At 37.5% G+C, this 17,535-nt stretch overlaps 1 protein-coding gene across 2 annotated transcripts in view; it reads left to right on the forward strand.

Annotated features, from left to right (window-relative positions):
* The window catches only part of USP32 (ubiquitin specific peptidase 32), a 213,328-nt gene that overhangs the window by 93,006 nt on the left and 102,787 nt on the right, over nt 1-17,535 (forward strand). For both annotated transcript variants that reach the window (XM_032429128.1, XM_032429129.1), the window contains exons 3-4: nt 8,977-9,082; nt 13,020-13,138. In XM_032429128.1, the coding sequence (XP_032285019.1) occupies nt 8,977-9,082; nt 13,020-13,138 (225 nt within the window). The remainder of the gene's footprint in view (nt 1-8,976; nt 9,083-13,019; nt 13,139-17,535) is intronic.

Here is a 17,535-nt window from a genome sequence, read left to right on the forward strand (position 1 = left end):
TGACTTATAAACAACAGAAATTTGTTTCTCACAGTTCTGGAGTCTGGAAAATCCAAGATAAGATGCCCACACAGGAGTGCCTGGGTGGCTCAGATGGTTAAGCTTCTGCCTTCGGCTCAGGTCATGATCTCCGGGTCCTGGGATCGAGCCCTACGTCAGGCTCCTGGCTCAGCGGGGAGTCTGCTTCTCCCTCTCCCTCTGCCTCTCCCCCTGTTCATGCTCTCTTTCTATGTGTGTCTCAAATGAGTAGATAAAATCTTAAAAAAAAAAAAAAAAAAGATGCCCACACATATAGAATCTGGTGAGGGCTTGCTTCCTGCTTCATAGATAACTCTCTTTCCCTGTGTCACCTGTCTCACATGGTAGAAAGGACAAGGGAGCTCTCTCAGGCCTCTTTTGTAAGGATGACTAATCTCATTCATGAGGGCTCTACCCTCATTACCTAATCACCTCCCAAAGTGTCGTACCCCACATTGGGATTCAACATAAGAATTTGGGGGAGACAGGTTTGTTAAGTGGTAGTCCTAGTATGGTTATATTTTTAAAGTATCTTGTAATACATAATAAAATATTTACATATCACATTAAGAATAAACTGCATAGAGCTTTTTTTTTAAAACACAGAATAAGTTTGTTGTTGTCTAGGCATTTCCAGAAAAATCAGTTCTTCATTAACAAATTTAGAGCTGCTAAATTTGATGTGAGAAAATTGGTTTTGAAAGAAATAACATCTTCAAAAGAAAGCATAGAAAAATTTTGATATGGAGTAAAACTAGTTGATGAATCAAATGTTCATTAAAAGTTTAAATGGAAAAGTATTGATCCTCACAAAAATTATGTAAAATGAAATGAAAATTGAAAACATAAATTTGGTTCTGTTGAGTATTAATCAAGCAGTTTAAAAAGTGTAGTAGAGTTTACTTAGGAAACTTTCCAAGGCAAAAGTTATGAGCTCATTGATTCCGAATTAATTCTTACTAATTAACAAAGTGGAGTCAAGCTCTGGTTTCTATCTTCTGCCCTGAGAATAGCACTTCTCACGCAGGAGCTGCTCTTTGGCCTGGGTCCTGGAATGAGAAGACATGTGACACCTGCATGGAATGGAGTGGAACTAAGGCTCAGGAAGTTAAATGATTTGCCCAAGATCATATAGCTAATAAATTAATAAAGGCTGTGTTCAAACCCAGGTCTCTCTCACGTCAAATGCCATGAAACAGTGTGCATCACTTATTTTCCCCAAGGAATAGTGGAATACCCTTGTACCTTATAGCCAAAAGACAGTGGAGGAAGAAGGACCAGGGCATAGAGCAGCAGTTAAAACATGGCACAACTTTTCCTTAAATCTGGAGACCTATGTACATCTGCCTGTTTTTAACCTTTTAACTATATTCCAAGAATTCTTGGTATGTTACAGAATATAGAATAAGTCTTTCTCGTTTGTTTTTAAAGTCTTTCTCTTTTAAAATGCATATTAATTTCTTTTCTGAACTAATCATATTATTTACTGGGGTGATATCATTGCCTGAAAGGAGGCTAGTGAGATCATTACCACAAGCATCAATCTTATTCTACATTAGTATAATAGTATGCCAAGTCTCAGTCTGGATATTTATGGCTACCATATATTTAAGAAAATATGTTTCTTATTCTCCTTTATTTTTTAATAGCTACAGAAAATCACTAAAAAGATTTTTTTTTTTTTTTAAGTAGGCTCCACGCCCAGTGTGGAGCTAACACAGGGCTCGAACTCACGGCCCTGTGATCAAGAATCGGACGCTTAACCAACTGAGCCATTGAGGCACACCCCAAGAGATTTTTAAATAAAGATCTTATAATGAGTTACAATAATAATAAACACGTGCTTTTTAAAAAGTAGCATCAAAATATCCTTTCTATCCTGTGCACACCCACTCTCACCAATCCTAAAAGCAAAGCTGAGTAGTAATGAGCATGGCACTTAGTATTTCATAAGTGTTAAAGCATTGTCAGTTGTAACATAACCATTGCTTTAAAAATAACTTTTTGGGGATTAAAAAAAAGATATTACACATTAGATGTGTTAGATGCATGATGATTTGTGAAACATTAATAAAAGGTGGAAAATACATATGCCTTAGAATTCAGGAAATAGGGTGATTTTCCTGGGCCTCTTTTCCTCATCTGTCAGATGAACTTTTGAACTTGGTAGTTTTGGATGGTTATTACTGTTCTTGTATTTTGGGAGTGAGGTTACCAGTATGTTCCAGCATTCCAACCAGACGTATTCAAAACAAAATCTTTTAGAATTTTAGAATTTTAAATTTTAGAAATACTTGCAAAACTGGGGGCGCCTGGGTGGCTCAGTTGGTTAAGCAACTGCCTTCGGCTCAGGTCATGATCCTGGAGTCCCGGGATCGAGTCCCACATCAGGCTCCCTGCTCGGCGGGGAGTCTGCTTCTCCCTCTGACCCTCCCCCCCAATGCTCTCTCTCTGAAATAAATAAATAAATAAATAAATAAATAAATAAATAAATAAATAAAGAAATACTTGCAAAACTGAAAATCCTATCTTACCCAAAATTCCTTGATTAACTTTACTCTCTTTGTATTAAAGTCAGGTAAGTGGTCAGAAATGAAGAGCTTACATCATTAAGTTAAAACGGGGAAAGGGGATGCCAAAGACATAGTGGTTATACATTGAGTTTGTGATCATTTGGAATTTTGTAGTTTAATTTTCAGTAGATTTCACCAAAACGGTTTCATCTTGCTGGTGATGGCTTTCATTTCATGTAATACTAAAGAATGTTTATAACCATATTATAGAACCATGAAGTGGTTAAGAGTTCAGTTTCAGGAACCTGTCTTGCCTAGGGTTTGAATCTTGACTCTGCCACCTCATTAATGTATGACTTTGGACAAGTTACTTACTCTTCTTGGGCTCTAGTTTTGCTCAACCACAAAATGGGGACAACCAGTAATACCTTCCTCATGGAATCATCTTGAGGCTTAATACTGTTAAAGCACTTACCACAACAGTTGTATGGCACATAATAGGCATTTAAATGTTGGCTATTGTTTTTATTATTATAAAAATAATAATTTATTAATGGAGTTAATGTTGGGTTGAGGATTATAGTGCTGTGATTTAGTAAGTAGTTTCTTGCTGACTGGCAATATAAAGATCAAGATACATGATATACCATTGTACGTATAGTATGCAACAGTATGTGTCCAGTTCCTTTCTCCCATCTTCTGTGCTACTGTCATGTGTTTTAATTTTTTTTTAAAAGATTTTATTTATTTATTGGACAGAGAGAGTGAGAGAGTACAAGCAGGGGGAGCAGTAGAGGGAGAGGGAGAAGCAGACTTCCTGCTGAGCAGGGAGCCTGACGCAGGGCTCTATCCCAGGACCCTGAGATCATGACCTGAGCAGAAGGCAAACACTTAACCATCTGAGCCACCCAGGCCCGCCATGTGTTTTAATTTTACACATGCTATAAACACATTACATTTTTACTCCTATTCCTTTAGATGGCCAATTATCTTTTAGAGCAATTAAAAATAAGGAAAAAACTACATTTCATATGTACCTTCATTTATGCCATTTCCTTTTCTTTTGTCTTTGTGTAGGTACATTTGTCTGGTTTGGTATTGTATTTCCTTTAGCCTAAAGTACTTTTCTCCCCCTTTTATGTGGTGCAGCTTTGCTGGTAATGACTTCTTTGATTTTGTTTTCCTGAAAAAATCTATTTGACCTTTCTTTTTGAAAGATATTTTCTCTGAGTACAGGATTCTCAGTTTTTTCTTCTTAGTGTTGTAAACATGCCACTTCACTGTCTTCTGGCTTATGTAGTTTTTGATGAGAAATGTTTCTCTCAATATAGTATGTCTTTTTTCCTCTGTGTGCCTTAAAGATTTTCTTTTTATCTTTGGTTTTGAGTAGTTTGAATATGATTTGTCTAGTTGGTTTTGGGGGGTTAGACGTGTAATTTATCCTGCCTGTTCTCAGAACAACTTCTGTCTGTGGTTTTGTGTCTTTATTAGTTTTGGAAAATTCTCAGCATTATCTCTTCAGATATTTCTTCTGCTCCATTCTCTTTTACTTCTAAGATTTCAACGGCATGTGTGTTAAATCAGTTGATTGTCCCACAGCTCTTGGATTTTCTGTTTTGTTCCTTCCTACCCACACATTTTTTCCCCTGTTTCATTTTGGACAGTCTCTTACTTGACTCTCTCGAGTTTATTGTTGAGCCATTCCAAAGCTTTTATTAACTCTCTGTTCCCGTTTTTCCTTTGTCAGGGTGGTTTTTTCCTTTCCTTCCTTGTGTAACTTATAATTTGTGGTTGAAAGATGGATGTATTATATACTGGACAGTACAGACTGAGGGAAATAGTATTTATGCCTGCCTAGATCTTTAGCATGAGTAGCTGAGTCAGTCTTGTCTGTGGTTGAGCTGTATTTTGTATTGCTATGCTTACCCACAGTGCACTACAGACTTCAAATTCCAGTCTAGGGTTACCTTTTTTATTTTTATTTTTTTTTAAAGATTTTATTTATTTGAGAGAGAGAGAGAGTGAGCAAGAGAGAATACAAGCAGGGCGAAGGGCAGAGGGAGAAGCAGACTCCCAGCTGAGCAGGGACGTGGGACTTGATCCCGGGACTCTGGGATTATGACCTGAGCCGAAGGCAGTCACTTAACCGACTGAGCCACCCAGGCGCCCCTCAGGTTACCTTTTTTAGGGTGGGATCTCATTTGCCAAAGGATTTTTCTTTCCTTTTCTTTTTTTGTTTTTTAAGATTTATTTATTTTTTGAGAGAGAGAGCGCGTGCACAGAGGGAGAGAATCTCAAGCAGACTCCCTGCTGAGAGCTGAGCCTGACCCAGGGCTCGATCTCAGGACCCTGAGATCATGACCCATCCCATGACCCCGAGATCATGACCCAAGCCGAAATCAAGAGTTGGATGCTTAGCTGACTGAGCCACCCAGGCGCCCCACCGGAGGATTTTTCTAATGTCTGCTCTACCTTCAACTTTGGATCTCATTTTCTTAGTTGTTAAAGTACCTTAGAGAGTGTCCCTCTCCCTACTCTTCCCTTCCCAGCAGTAGACTGATGTTATTTATTACCTCAGTGTTTGCTAACACAATGGTGGTAATGGGTGTGGGTGCTAGGGCAGGGGACAGTCTGTTTTCCATTTTTCTGTTTCAGTTTTAGGCAGACAGTGTATCCCCAGAGACTTTCTCAGTGGTTCCACCTCTCTCCCAGGGGTAGGGGATCTCTAAAGGTCTAGGGCTATGATTTTTTCTACCCCTGCCTCAGGGATAGAGGGTTTTTTCTGTTACCTTCCTTCAGTTTATGCAGGGGCCAACTAAAAATAGTTGCTCCATAAAGTATATCTATTAAGATTTTTTTTAATGTTTTTTATGTTCTGATCTGAAGCCATCTCCCTAGGCTAGTTTTCGCTAGACTTTTCTATCAGTGGCACCAGAGATGCAAAGTTTTTGGCATCAAGTGTGTTATTAAATATATTTATAAATATCACTTAATAAATAATATATTTTCATTTTTTATATTGATTCTAAGTTTTATTTCTTTAATTCTTTTTTTACTGAAGTATAATTGATATCCAATGTTAAATTAGTTTCAGGTGTAGAACATAGTGATTTAACTTCTCTATTCATCATGGTACGCTCAGCACAAGTGTAGCTACCATCAGTCCCCATACAACACTATTACAGTACAATTGACTGTACTCCCTATGCAGTACCTTTTATCCCTGTGACTTATTAATTCTATAACTGGAAGCCTGTATCTCCCACTCCCCTTCACCCATTTTGCCTGTCCTCCCCTGCCCCTCTGGCAGCCATCAGTTTTTCTGTATCTATGAGTCTGTTTCTTCTTTTTGTTTGTTTATTCATTTGTTTTGTTTTTTAGATTCCACATATAAGTGAAATCATTGTCTTTCTCTGTCTTGACTTATCTCACTTGGCATAATAACTTCTAGGTCCATCCGTGTTGTTGCAATTGTCAAGATCTCATCCCTTTTGTATGGCTGAGTAATATTCCTGTGTGTGTGTGTGTGTGTGTGTGTGTGTATACATACACGTGTACACACACATCTTCTTTATCCATTCATCTATCAGTGGACACTTGAGTTACTTCCATATCTTGGCCATTATAAATAATGCTGCAATAAGCATAGGGGTGCATATATCTTTTCAAATTAGCGTTTTCATTTTCTTTGGGTAAATAGTCAGTAGTGGAATTACTGGATCATATAGTATTTCTATTTTTGATATTTTGAGGAACCTCTGTACCCTTTTCTACAGGGGCTGCACAATTTATAATCCCACCAACAGTGTATAAGGGCTCCCTTTTTTCTCCAGTCCTCACCAACACTTGTTATTTTTTGTGTTTTTGATTCTAGCCATTCTGATAAGTGTAAGGTGATACCTCATTGTGGTTTTGATTTGCACTTCCCTGATGATTACTGATACCGAGCATCTTTTCATGTGTCTGTTGGCTATCTGTATGTCTACTTTGGAAAAAATGCCTATTCAGATCCTCTGCCTTTTTTTTTTTTTTTTTTTAAAGTAGCTCTATGCCCAGCACGGAGCCCAGCCTGTGGGGCTTGAACTCAACAACCCTGAGATCAAGACCTGAGCTGAGATCAAGAATCACGTGCTTAACTGACTGAGCCACCCAGGTGCCCCATGTCCATTTTAAAATCAGATTATTTGTTTTTTTGGTGTTGAACTGTGTAAGTTATATATTTTAGATATTAACCCCTTATCGGATATATTATTTTTCGAATATCTTTTCACATTCAGTAGATTGCCTTTTCATTTTGTTGATGGTTTCCGTCACTATGCAAAAGATTTTTTATTTTGGTGTAGTCCCAATAGTTTTATTTTTGCTTGTGTTTCCATTTTACCTAGAAAAATGTTAACAACAGCTGATGTCAAAGAAATTAATGCCTATGTTTTCTTCTAGGAGTTTTATGGTTTGATGTCTCACATATAAATCTTGATTCCATTTTGATTTTATTTTTGTGTTTTGTATAAACAGGTGGTCTAGTTTCCCAGACCTGTCCAGTTTTCCCAGCACCATTTATTGAAGAGACTTTCATTTTCTCATTGTATATTCTTGCCTCTTTTGTCATAGATTAATTGACCATATAAGTATGTGTTTATTTCTGGGCTGTTTATTCTGTTCCATTGATTTATATGTCTGTTTTTATGACAATATTATGCTGTATTGATTACTGTAGCTTTGTAGTAAATCTTGAAATCTGAGAGTTCCAGCTTTGTTGTTCTTTCTCAAGATTGCTTTTACTATTGGAGGGGTGTCTTTTGTGGTTCCATGCAAATTTTAATATTGTTTGTTGTAGTTCTTTGAAAAATGATGTTGGTATTTTAGTAGGAGTTGCATTGAATCTGTAGATTCCTTTGGGTTTCAACTGTTCTTTAATCATGCATTTTATTGACAAAAATTCTGCATGGCAAATACTAGGTCAGTTTGTTTTAAAGAACATGGCGCTTCTGACACCAGTTGTGTGGGTTTTTCCCCTTTATCAGTCCATTTTTCAACTCTCTGGACACCACTTGGATGTCCTACAGTTCAATTCAATTCTGATACTAAGTACCTGGAATTAGTGCAGACCTCACAGGTCTGGTCCTGGACCTCTGGTACTTCTGACCAATTGGCTGTAAATCTAGGGTTCCTATGACCCCTCTATGGGTTCGATAATTTGCTAGAATGGCTCACAGAACTCAGGAAGACACTTTAATTACTATTACCAGTTTATTTTAAAGACTACAACTCAATAACAGCCAAATGGAAAGAGAGGCTAACGGTGGCGGCAGCAAGGGATGTGGACGGGCAGGGAGGGAGACGGTATGCAGAACTTCCATGCCATCTCTGGGTGCTCCACCCTTCTAGCACCTTGATGTGTTCACCAACCTGGAAGCTCTCCAAACCCCGTGGTTTAAGGGTTTTTAATGGAAGTTCCATTATGTAGGCATGGTTGATTAAATAATTGGCTATTAATTGGCTGTTGGTGATTAACTCAGTTTCAGGGCCCTTTCCCCTTCCTGGAGACAGGGGAGAGATGCTGAATATTTCAATCCTCTAATCACATCTTTTCCTCTGATTGGTAGGCTTACATTCTGAAGCTTTGTAAAGGCCCACCAGAAGTCACCTCATTAGCATATGAATTAAAGGGGCTTATTAGATGAATAACAAAAGATGCTCCTTTCACCTACATCACTAAGGAAGGATTTTTAGAAGCTCTTGTATCAGGAACCTGGAAGAAGACCAAATATGTATTTCTTCTTATATCTCAATATCACCCTAGGCACTCAAAAAATTGTCAAATGAATGAATTCATGTGATTGTTGTTGCTGTCCCTTTCTTATGTGTAGCTTTTTTTCTTTATTTTTGATCATTTTAATACTCATTTCTAAGAGTGTAAAAAATGTCTTTTGTGGTCTCTATATATTTTACTTTTTAAAAATTGAACATATAACGTAAATTTGAGACATACATGTTAATTTGATACATTTATATATTGTAATATGATTGCCATTCCATTTCTGAACTTTCACTTAAGAGAATGTCCATCTTTCAAATCAAAATGTGTGTAAGTTTTACAGAGGTTGAAGGAAATTCTGTAATTACACAAAATTCTTATCACATTATTGGGGCTTTTGAAGGGGAGGACCTTTATCTTCTTTGGCCTTGATAAGGACTGCAAAGAGAAAGAATATTCAGTGTGTGAGCCAGTGATACATGTACTTTAGAATAGATACAGTGTATTTTTGGCTGAGTGCAGTAACAAGATGTGTAAGAGGAGGAAGAGGGAGAAACTTAACATCATTTCACTAAGGATTACCAAAGCCTTATTTGGAGATGGAGACAAGATTTGTTAAAGGTGATATCAGCCTCAAATTCCTCAACAACTAAAACATCTAACGTTGGCTTTATCATTTTCTCCTAGGTGATTTACTGTTCTTTTGGTGGAACATCCAAAGGACTGCACTTCAATAACTTAATAGTTGGACTTGTCCTTCTTACAAGAGGCAGAGATGAAGAGAAAGCAAAATGTAAGTACTTTTATTATCTGAAAATGATAATACAACATTTGTGTGCAGAATAATTTACCTGAAAATTCTTTTTTTTTTTTTTTAAGATTTTATTTATTTGACAGAGACAGCAAGAGAGGGAACACAAGCAGGGGGAGTGGGAGAGGGAGAAGCAGGCCTCCCGCTGAGCAGGGAGCCTGATGCGGGGCTCAATCCCAGGACCCTGAGATCATGACCTGAGCCGAAGGCAGGCGCTTAATGACTGAGCCACCCAGGCGCCCCTTACCTGAAAATTCTTGATGACAGTCAAAGCATTTGAGTTAATATTTCTCCAAAGAAAATATACAAGTGGCCAATAAGCACTTGAAAAAATGCTCAACATGATCAGGTATTAGGGAAACATACATTAAAATTAGAGTGAGATACCACGGCATATCTACCAGGATGGTTGAAATAAAAAAGACAGATTAGGATTGGTGAGGATGGAAAAGTTGCAAACCTTATACATTGCTGCTGGGAGTGTAAAATAGTACTGTCACTTTTGGAAAACTGTTAGGTAGTTCTTCAAATTGTTCTTTTTTTTTTTTTTTTTTAAGATTTTATTTATTTATTTGACAGAGAGAGACACAGTGAGAGAGGGAACACAAGCAGGGGGAGTGGGAGAGGGAGAAGCAGGCCTCCCGCCAAGCAGGGAGCCTGATGTGGGGCTCGATCCCAGGACCCTGGGATCATGAGCTGAGCCGAAGGCAGACGCTTAATGACTGAGCCACCCAGGCGCCCCAGTTCTTCAAATTGTTAAATATTGAGTTATCATATGACCTGGCAATTCCACTCCTATGTATATATCCCAGAAAATTAAAAACATGTATTCATTAAAAAAATATGCATGAGTATTCATAGAAGCACTGTGCATAATAGTCACAAGATGGAAACAACCCTAGTATCCATCAACTTATGCATTCAACATAAACAAAATGTGTATGTCCATATAATAAATTACTGCTTGACAATAAAAAGGAATAAAGTACAAATAAATGCTGCAACATGTGAACCTGAAAATATTATGTTGGAAGTCATAAATGCCAGTCAAAGTAGGCCACATAGTATGTAATGCCATTTATATGAAATGTCTGGATTAAGCAAATCCTTAGGCACAGTAGATTAGTGATTGCCAGAGGCTGGTGGAGGAGAGGAAAAATGGAGAACAACTGCTAATAAAGGTGGGTTTCTTTTTGGGATGAAAGTTTTATTGAAAATTTCCCAGGCGAGGGGCGCCTGAGTGGCTCAGTGAGTTAAACTTCTGCTTTCAGCTCAGGTCATGATCACGGGGTTCTGGATTGAGTCCTGCATCGGGCTCCCTGCTCAGCAGGGAGCCTGCTTCACCCTCTGCCCTTCTCCGGGCTTGTGCTCTCTCCTCTTTCGCTCACTCTGTCTTTCAAATAAATAAATAAAATCCTTAAAAAAGAAAAAAAAAAGGAAAATTTCCCAGGGGAAGTAAAGGCAAGTGTTTCTGTTACATAGGATATATATAACACTTTGCTCCAAAAATTCCTAGGTTTTTATCCTTGGCCACTGGATGTTGGGTCTTTCTCTCTTCCTTCTTCCTTTTCTAACCTGTCTTCTGACTGCTTCCCCTAAATCTCTCAGAATCTTCTCTCTTACCCCTGAATTTAGACTGTTTTTAAAAATCTTTTTCCTTTTTTATAGTTTTATTGAAGTGTAATTAACTTAAAATGCACATATAAAAAGTGTAGATTTTGATATGTTTCGACACATATGTGTACCCACATTATCACAGTTAAGATATTGAATGTATCCTTAAACCCAATTGGAATTTCACTGTGATCCTGGTTTTTCAAATTAGCATCCCTCTACCAACAAATAGTGTGGCTCCAGGCAGCCAGTAATTAAAAATAACATTTTGGGAGGGTCACAAACATAAACATATATTTAAATGTTTTTTTTTTTTTAAGATTTTATTTATTTGAGAGAGAGAAAAAGAGCACAGAAGCAGGGGGGAGAGGGAGAAGGAGAAGCAGGCTCCCCTTTGAGTAGAGAGCCCAATGCAGGGCTTGATCCCAGGACCCCAGGATCATGCCCTGAGCTGAAGGCAGATGCTTAACTGACTGAGCCACACACCCAGGCACCCCTCTTTATTTTTATTATACTGTTGTATTAGTTTTCTAGGGCTGCCCTAACAAAGTACTGCAGACTTTCATAAGTGGCATAAAACAACAGAAACTTACTGTCTTACAGTTCTGGAAACTAGAAGTCCAAATTGAAGATGTTGGCAGGGCCCTGCTCCCTCTGAAACCTATAGAGAAGAATGCCTCCTTCCTAACTTCTGGTGGTGTCGTCCTTGATGTTCCTTGGCTTGTAGCTCTATCACTCCAATTTCTGACTGTGTTTTGTCTTCTCTTCTTATAATCAGTCATATTGGGTTAGAGCCCACCCTGATGACCTCATCTTAACTCGATTACATTTGCGAAGACCCTGTTCCAAATAAGGTCATATTTGTGGGTACTGGGGTTAGGACTTTACCATCTTTGGTGGGGAACACAGTTCAACCCATAACAGGTGGTCAAAGCATTCCAGCAAATACTCCCTCTGAGGAAATCCATTATGGGATGGAGGAAGGCAGGCAGGGGAACCTGCTGGGCCTTCAGAGGGATGGAATGTCTCTTCTATCTTTCTGTCTTCTATCTTTCCAAATAAGGTCCCATTCACAAGTACCTGGTGGTTGGGTTTCAACATATCTTTTTGGGAGATGCAGTTCAATCCATAACAGCAATATTTCAAACATACATATAATATGTACATCCACCCAGCTTTATTATTTCTTAACATTATATCATATTTGTTCCAGATCTTATTTTTTAGGAAATAAAATAATACAGCCAAGGTGTGGCGCTCTCTCTCTGTATCTCTTCATGGTTCTGTCCCCATTCTTCCCTTCACAGAGGTAACCACTCTCATGAATATAGTGATCTTTCGTTCCTCATGTAGGTCTTTATACATTTATGATGTTTTATATACCCTTAAACATATCTTCACCTGTTTTGCAGATTTTAAACTTTTTAAGTAAATGGTATATGGTACAGATTATTTTGCAATTTGCTTTTTCCCTGAATATTTTTGATACTTATCCATCTTGAAACACTTAGTTCCTTTATTCTAACTGCTATATAGTATTTCATTGTGTGTGTATATCTCAGTTTACCTATTTTCTTATTGGTAGACATTTATCTTTTTTTTCCCTAAGTTTTGCTATTACTAATAATACTCCAGTAAACATTGTTGTATCTCATGCATATGTATGAAATTTTCTCGAGGGTGGAAGTTGAGTTGCTTAGAATCTGAATTTCTAGCATATATCACCTTTGCTAGATTTGGCCAAGTTACTCTCTAAAGTGGTTGCAATAATTCATACTCTTTTTTTTTTTTTTTAAAGATTTTATTTATTTATTTGTCAGAGAAGAGAGAGAGAGAGAGAGCAAGTACAAGCAGGGGAAGCTGCAGGCAGAGGGAGAAGCAGGCTCCCTGCTGAGCAAGGAGCCCGATGTGGGACTCGATCCCAGAACACCAGGATCATGACCTGAGCTGAAGGCAGCCACTTAAACGACTGAGCCACCCAGGCACCCCAATAATTCATACTCTTATTAACAGTGTATAATAGTTCCTGTTTCTCCCAATTTATTGCTGACACTTTGTGTTGTCACACCTAAACATTTTTGCAAATTTGGTGTGTTTGAAAAGCTATCCCATGGCTGTTTTAATTTGTATTGCTGGTTTTCATTTTCTTTCTTTCTTTTTTTTTTTGGAATAAATTAAATTATATATTTATAAAGTGTTTGGCACTAGTAATCACTCAGTAATATTTACCTCTCTCTTCCTTCCCTACTTCTACCAAGGTATATTTAATCTATGGTAAGTTTAATTTATTCTTTCTTTCTCCTAGACATTTTTAGTCTTTTTGCAAGTGAATCTGGGAGTTATGTTGTACGGGAAGAAATGGAAAGAATGCTCCATGTGGTGGATGGTAAAGTCCCAGATACACTCAGGAAGTGTTTCTCAGAGGTATATTTAAAGATTTACATTTCATCCCTACCTATTACAAAGTATTAACTCTTAGATGTTTATGTGCAGCATATTCTTGACATTTTTGTTTTTAATGGTTGATGTTTCAACTATTTATGTGCTGTGCTCAAAGGTCCATGACACTTACTACTGCTATATTCGTGAATCTGAAAATTCCCAATTCTACTTAAAAGGCAAGTGTCTATACTTATGGTATAGTGAAACACACTCTCACATTCTTACACCAACATACACTGGTGATCCTGCAGGAAGCTGAGCATAGCTCACATTGTAGTTTCATTGCTTTTCATTGTATAAATGGCCTTGAGTCATTCTGTGACTCTGGGACCCATCGAGGCTTATTTTGTCATTTATTTGACTTAGCTGATTTGCATAGTGAAATATTTAGGTCTGAAAAATCTGTCATTTTTTTCTGTTTTCATAAATAATAATTTTCATTGTAGAAAACTTAAACAATAAAAAAATGCGTATCTTTAACAGAGAAAACTCTTTTTTTTCTTCCTTTTCATAGGTCTACTAATATGGGAAAAGTCCCTAGAGATGGTAGAGTAAAAACCCTTTTAGAATTTTCTGATCCTTTCCTGCAGTGAACTCAATGCTGCATGATTTCTTACAGGTGGCTGTTTGACCTACTTGCATTTCACAGATATGACAGTTCCTTACTGCGCATAGTTTTATTTAGTTTAGTTTAGTCACCTTCCTAACTGTATAGGGACTGATGGTCTGTACTGCAGCCATATGCATATATTTGGTTCTAACGTCTCTTTGGACCCTCTAGCTTTTCACTATTCTGTCTTTGAGTTTCTTCTGTGTTGATAGCACCTGGGGATTTCCCTTTCTTGCTTTGAGCTTGCCTGTATGGTTTTTGGTAGTGGTTATGGTGTTACATTTTACTCAGCATTTCTGTGTGTTTGGTACAAAAGGATTGGCTTCCTGCATTTTTGCTTCTGACATATTGACTGAAAGTTGCTGTGATAGTATTTCAGTACTTCAAGACAAACTAAGCTATGGTTTTTCTCTCCAGTAACAAATATTGTCTGGTCAAAAAAAGTCATCTAATCTTTGCAGGCCTGATTAATTGGATTTTTCACAGAGATGTCAAATGGATTCATACTCTGCACATATTGGGGGAGAATGTATATTTTTCTTATTTTAATGAGTTTTATGCACACATTCCCATTTTATAGATGGGAATTAAATGTTTCTAGTTTCTCTAAACCCAGTTCTCTGAAGTTCTCTAAAGTTTATGCACAACAGCAGGTACATGTATTAGACGATAATTAGTGCTATAGGGGAAATTTAAGTAAATTAAGGGGGATAGTTAGTGATAGGGAGGATGTGGGTGACTGTAGGTAATTTTGTGTAGGATAGTTGGGAAAGGCTTGTCAGATAAAGTGATATTTGAACCAAGAATTTAAAGGAAGAGAGCTATAACCATGCAGATATCTAGGGGAAAGCATTTTTCAACAAGAGAATACAGCAAAGGCCCTGCTTGACATGTCCAAGCAACAAGTAACCTGGAATAGAGTAAGGGAGTGGTAGGAAATGAAGTTACAGAGGTTGGGGAAGAGGGTGGGATAAAGTGGGATAAAGAGCCATTATATATGGCTCTGGAGGACAGTGTGAGTTCTTTGACTTTTACCAAGTGAGGTAAAACATTGGAACGTTTTGGGCAGAGGAATGAATAGATGAGGGGTTTTTTTGTTTGTTTGTTTTTAAGATTATTTGAGAGCGAGAGCACGGAGGGGAGGGGCAGTGGGAGAGGGAGAAAGAGAATCTCAGGCTCTGCTGAATGCAGAGTCCGCCGGGCTCAATCTCATGACCCCAAGATCATGACCTGAGCCAAAACCAAGAGTCAGACACCTAACTGACTGAGCCACCCAGGCGCCCCAACATAAGTTTTTTTTTTTGAACATGATCAGTTTGGCTCTTCTGTAGAGGGTAGGCTAAACAGAGTCCAACTGAGCTGTCTGTGAATAATCCAGGTGAGAGGTGATAGTCATGTAGATCATGGTGTAGCAGTGAGATGGTGAGAAGTTTTCAGATTCTGCATTTATTTTGAAGAGAGAATTGACAGGAATTTTTCTTGTATTGATTATGGGGTATGGCAGAGAGAGAAGAGGATGACTAAGGTGTTTGGCTTGATTTAGTAAGTGAATGGAGTTTCCTTTAATTACGAAGGCTAAGACTATTAGCGGTTCAAGTTTGGGGTTTTGATATCAAGGGAGATTTAGGACATAATTAAATTTGAGAATCATTTTAGACATTAAAGTGGAGATGTCAACTATGCTTTTTGATGTATAATTTAGAGTTCATGGGATAGGATTTGTTGGCTTATAGTTGAGGATGAGATCATCTTAGAGTGAATTTAGATAGAAAACAGATTGGAAGACTGAGTCCTGTATTCCAATGTTTAGAGATTAATGAGATGAAGAAGAATCAAAACAGGAGCCTAAGGAATAACCTGTAAGGAGAACCAGAAGAGAATGGTGTCCTGGAAGCCAAGTGATGAAAGTGTTTTAAAAGAAAGGAGTACTTACATCAAATAAACTGAAAGGTCAAGTGGGTTGACTTTTGATCATTGAGAAGTGATTATTAGATTTGGCAATGTAGAGGAAGGTCATTGGTGTAGGTCCTGTGGAGTTAAAAAAAAAAATCAGTGGAGTTAGGATACTAAAAGAAGTTTGCTCATAAGAGGAAATTGTAAGGGGGAAAGTGGAATGTTAAAATTGCATTTAATGGAAAGGGAACAGTTATTATAATGAAAAGATCATAAGACTGTTAGTAAGGCTGCGGTTAAGTGTTATATGAAGGACAAGATCTTTGGAAGAGGAAAGATCAAAGAAATGAGAGGCCCCGGTTTTGGAATACTCATGAAGAAGCTATTTAAATCACTAGATGCTTGTGGTTGGTAAAAAACCAACACTGTAAATGGGCTAATTTTTTATCTGATTCAACTACTTGATGTATTTACCTGCTGTAATTTCTGAGTAATGTGTCTAATTATGTCCAAACCCTTGCTTTTCAAGTTAACCATGTTTCAGTATGAATCTACTTGTATTAGAATAGACTTATTTAGACTTCCCAAAGCAGTGCTTTATGTTGTTTTGGGGCAATCCAAAAAAACCCCAAAACTATAAAGAGAAGCACTTTAGCTAAAAGATGTGGACCTAGCACCTAGATTTAGTGACATGGAATGGGTTTCAGCTTTTTCTATCTTGTGCTTTTATTAGTCTTGATGAAGTTATAAAGGAATCCACGTAGGAGTTGTATTATTCTTTTCTTACTGAATATTTTCTTTGGTTGTCAATTTTTAAGGTGGAAATTCATATTTTGTATTGTTCTTTAAAGATTTAACAGTTTCAGGAGCCTGTTCATTTTTAATTGCCCTATATTTCTGGAATTTTTTTTTCTAAACTGCTATTGTGACAATTTATAAAAGGAAACTTTCTGTTTGCTGCCTTTTTTAGAATACATCCATGACTCAAAAACAAAAAGTCAGGTTTAACAGATGGAATTTTGGTGTTACCAGTATTGCAGTGATCTGAATGGACAGATAGATTTCAGAGCTTACTTTATATTTCACTGAGTCAGCCAACAAGTGTGGTGTATAGCTTAGGCTTAGAAAATTTGGACTACCTGGGTTCAGTCATATCCCTGTCACTGTATAACCTTAGATTATTTAACTTTTTAATGCCTCAATTTTCTCTTGTGTGAAATAGAGATGATAATAGTATCTCCTACAGAGGGTTACTTTGAAGATTAGGGGTGCCTGGCTGGCTCATCTGGGGGGAGCTTGTGACTCTTGATCTCAGGATTGTGAGTTTGAGCCCCATGTTGGGTATAGAGATTACTTAAAAATAAAATCTTAAAAAAATTTTTTTAGAACAGTGCTTAGGGAATTGTAAATAATATTAACTATATGGGAAGGTGGTAGAAGTGTCTATTTTAACTGGCAGCTTCTTTCTTTCTTAGTACATCAGGGTGCATTTTATAGCAACAACATCTTAGCTTCTCTGAAACCATTGATGCTACATGTTTCGCTGTATCTAAGATCCCATCAATTGTAAGATGTACCTGTATTACAAAGAAAGAAAAAACCTGCCAGTTATAATTGAAGGATGCTATTGATTTTAAAACTCATCCCAATGTTAGAGATGTTAACATGTGTAAAAATGTGTGTGAGCTTGTGAGATATATACAGCTAATCGTCTTTCTAGACTAAATGTGGGAAACAGAAAGAATATTGGTATGATCCCTAATCTGTACACATGCTGGCAATGTCCTCACATGTCCCTGCGGCAACTCTGAATGCCACATTCTTCCATTCAGAAAAACAAGACTGTCAATGTTGTTTTGATGTTTTGGATTATACT

Source organism: Phoca vitulina, unplaced genomic scaffold, assembly GCF_004348235.1.
Source record: "Phoca vitulina isolate PV1807 unplaced genomic scaffold, GSC_HSeal_1.0 scaffold40, whole genome shotgun sequence".
Taxonomy (NCBI): domain Eukaryota; kingdom Metazoa; phylum Chordata; class Mammalia; order Carnivora; family Phocidae; genus Phoca; species Phoca vitulina.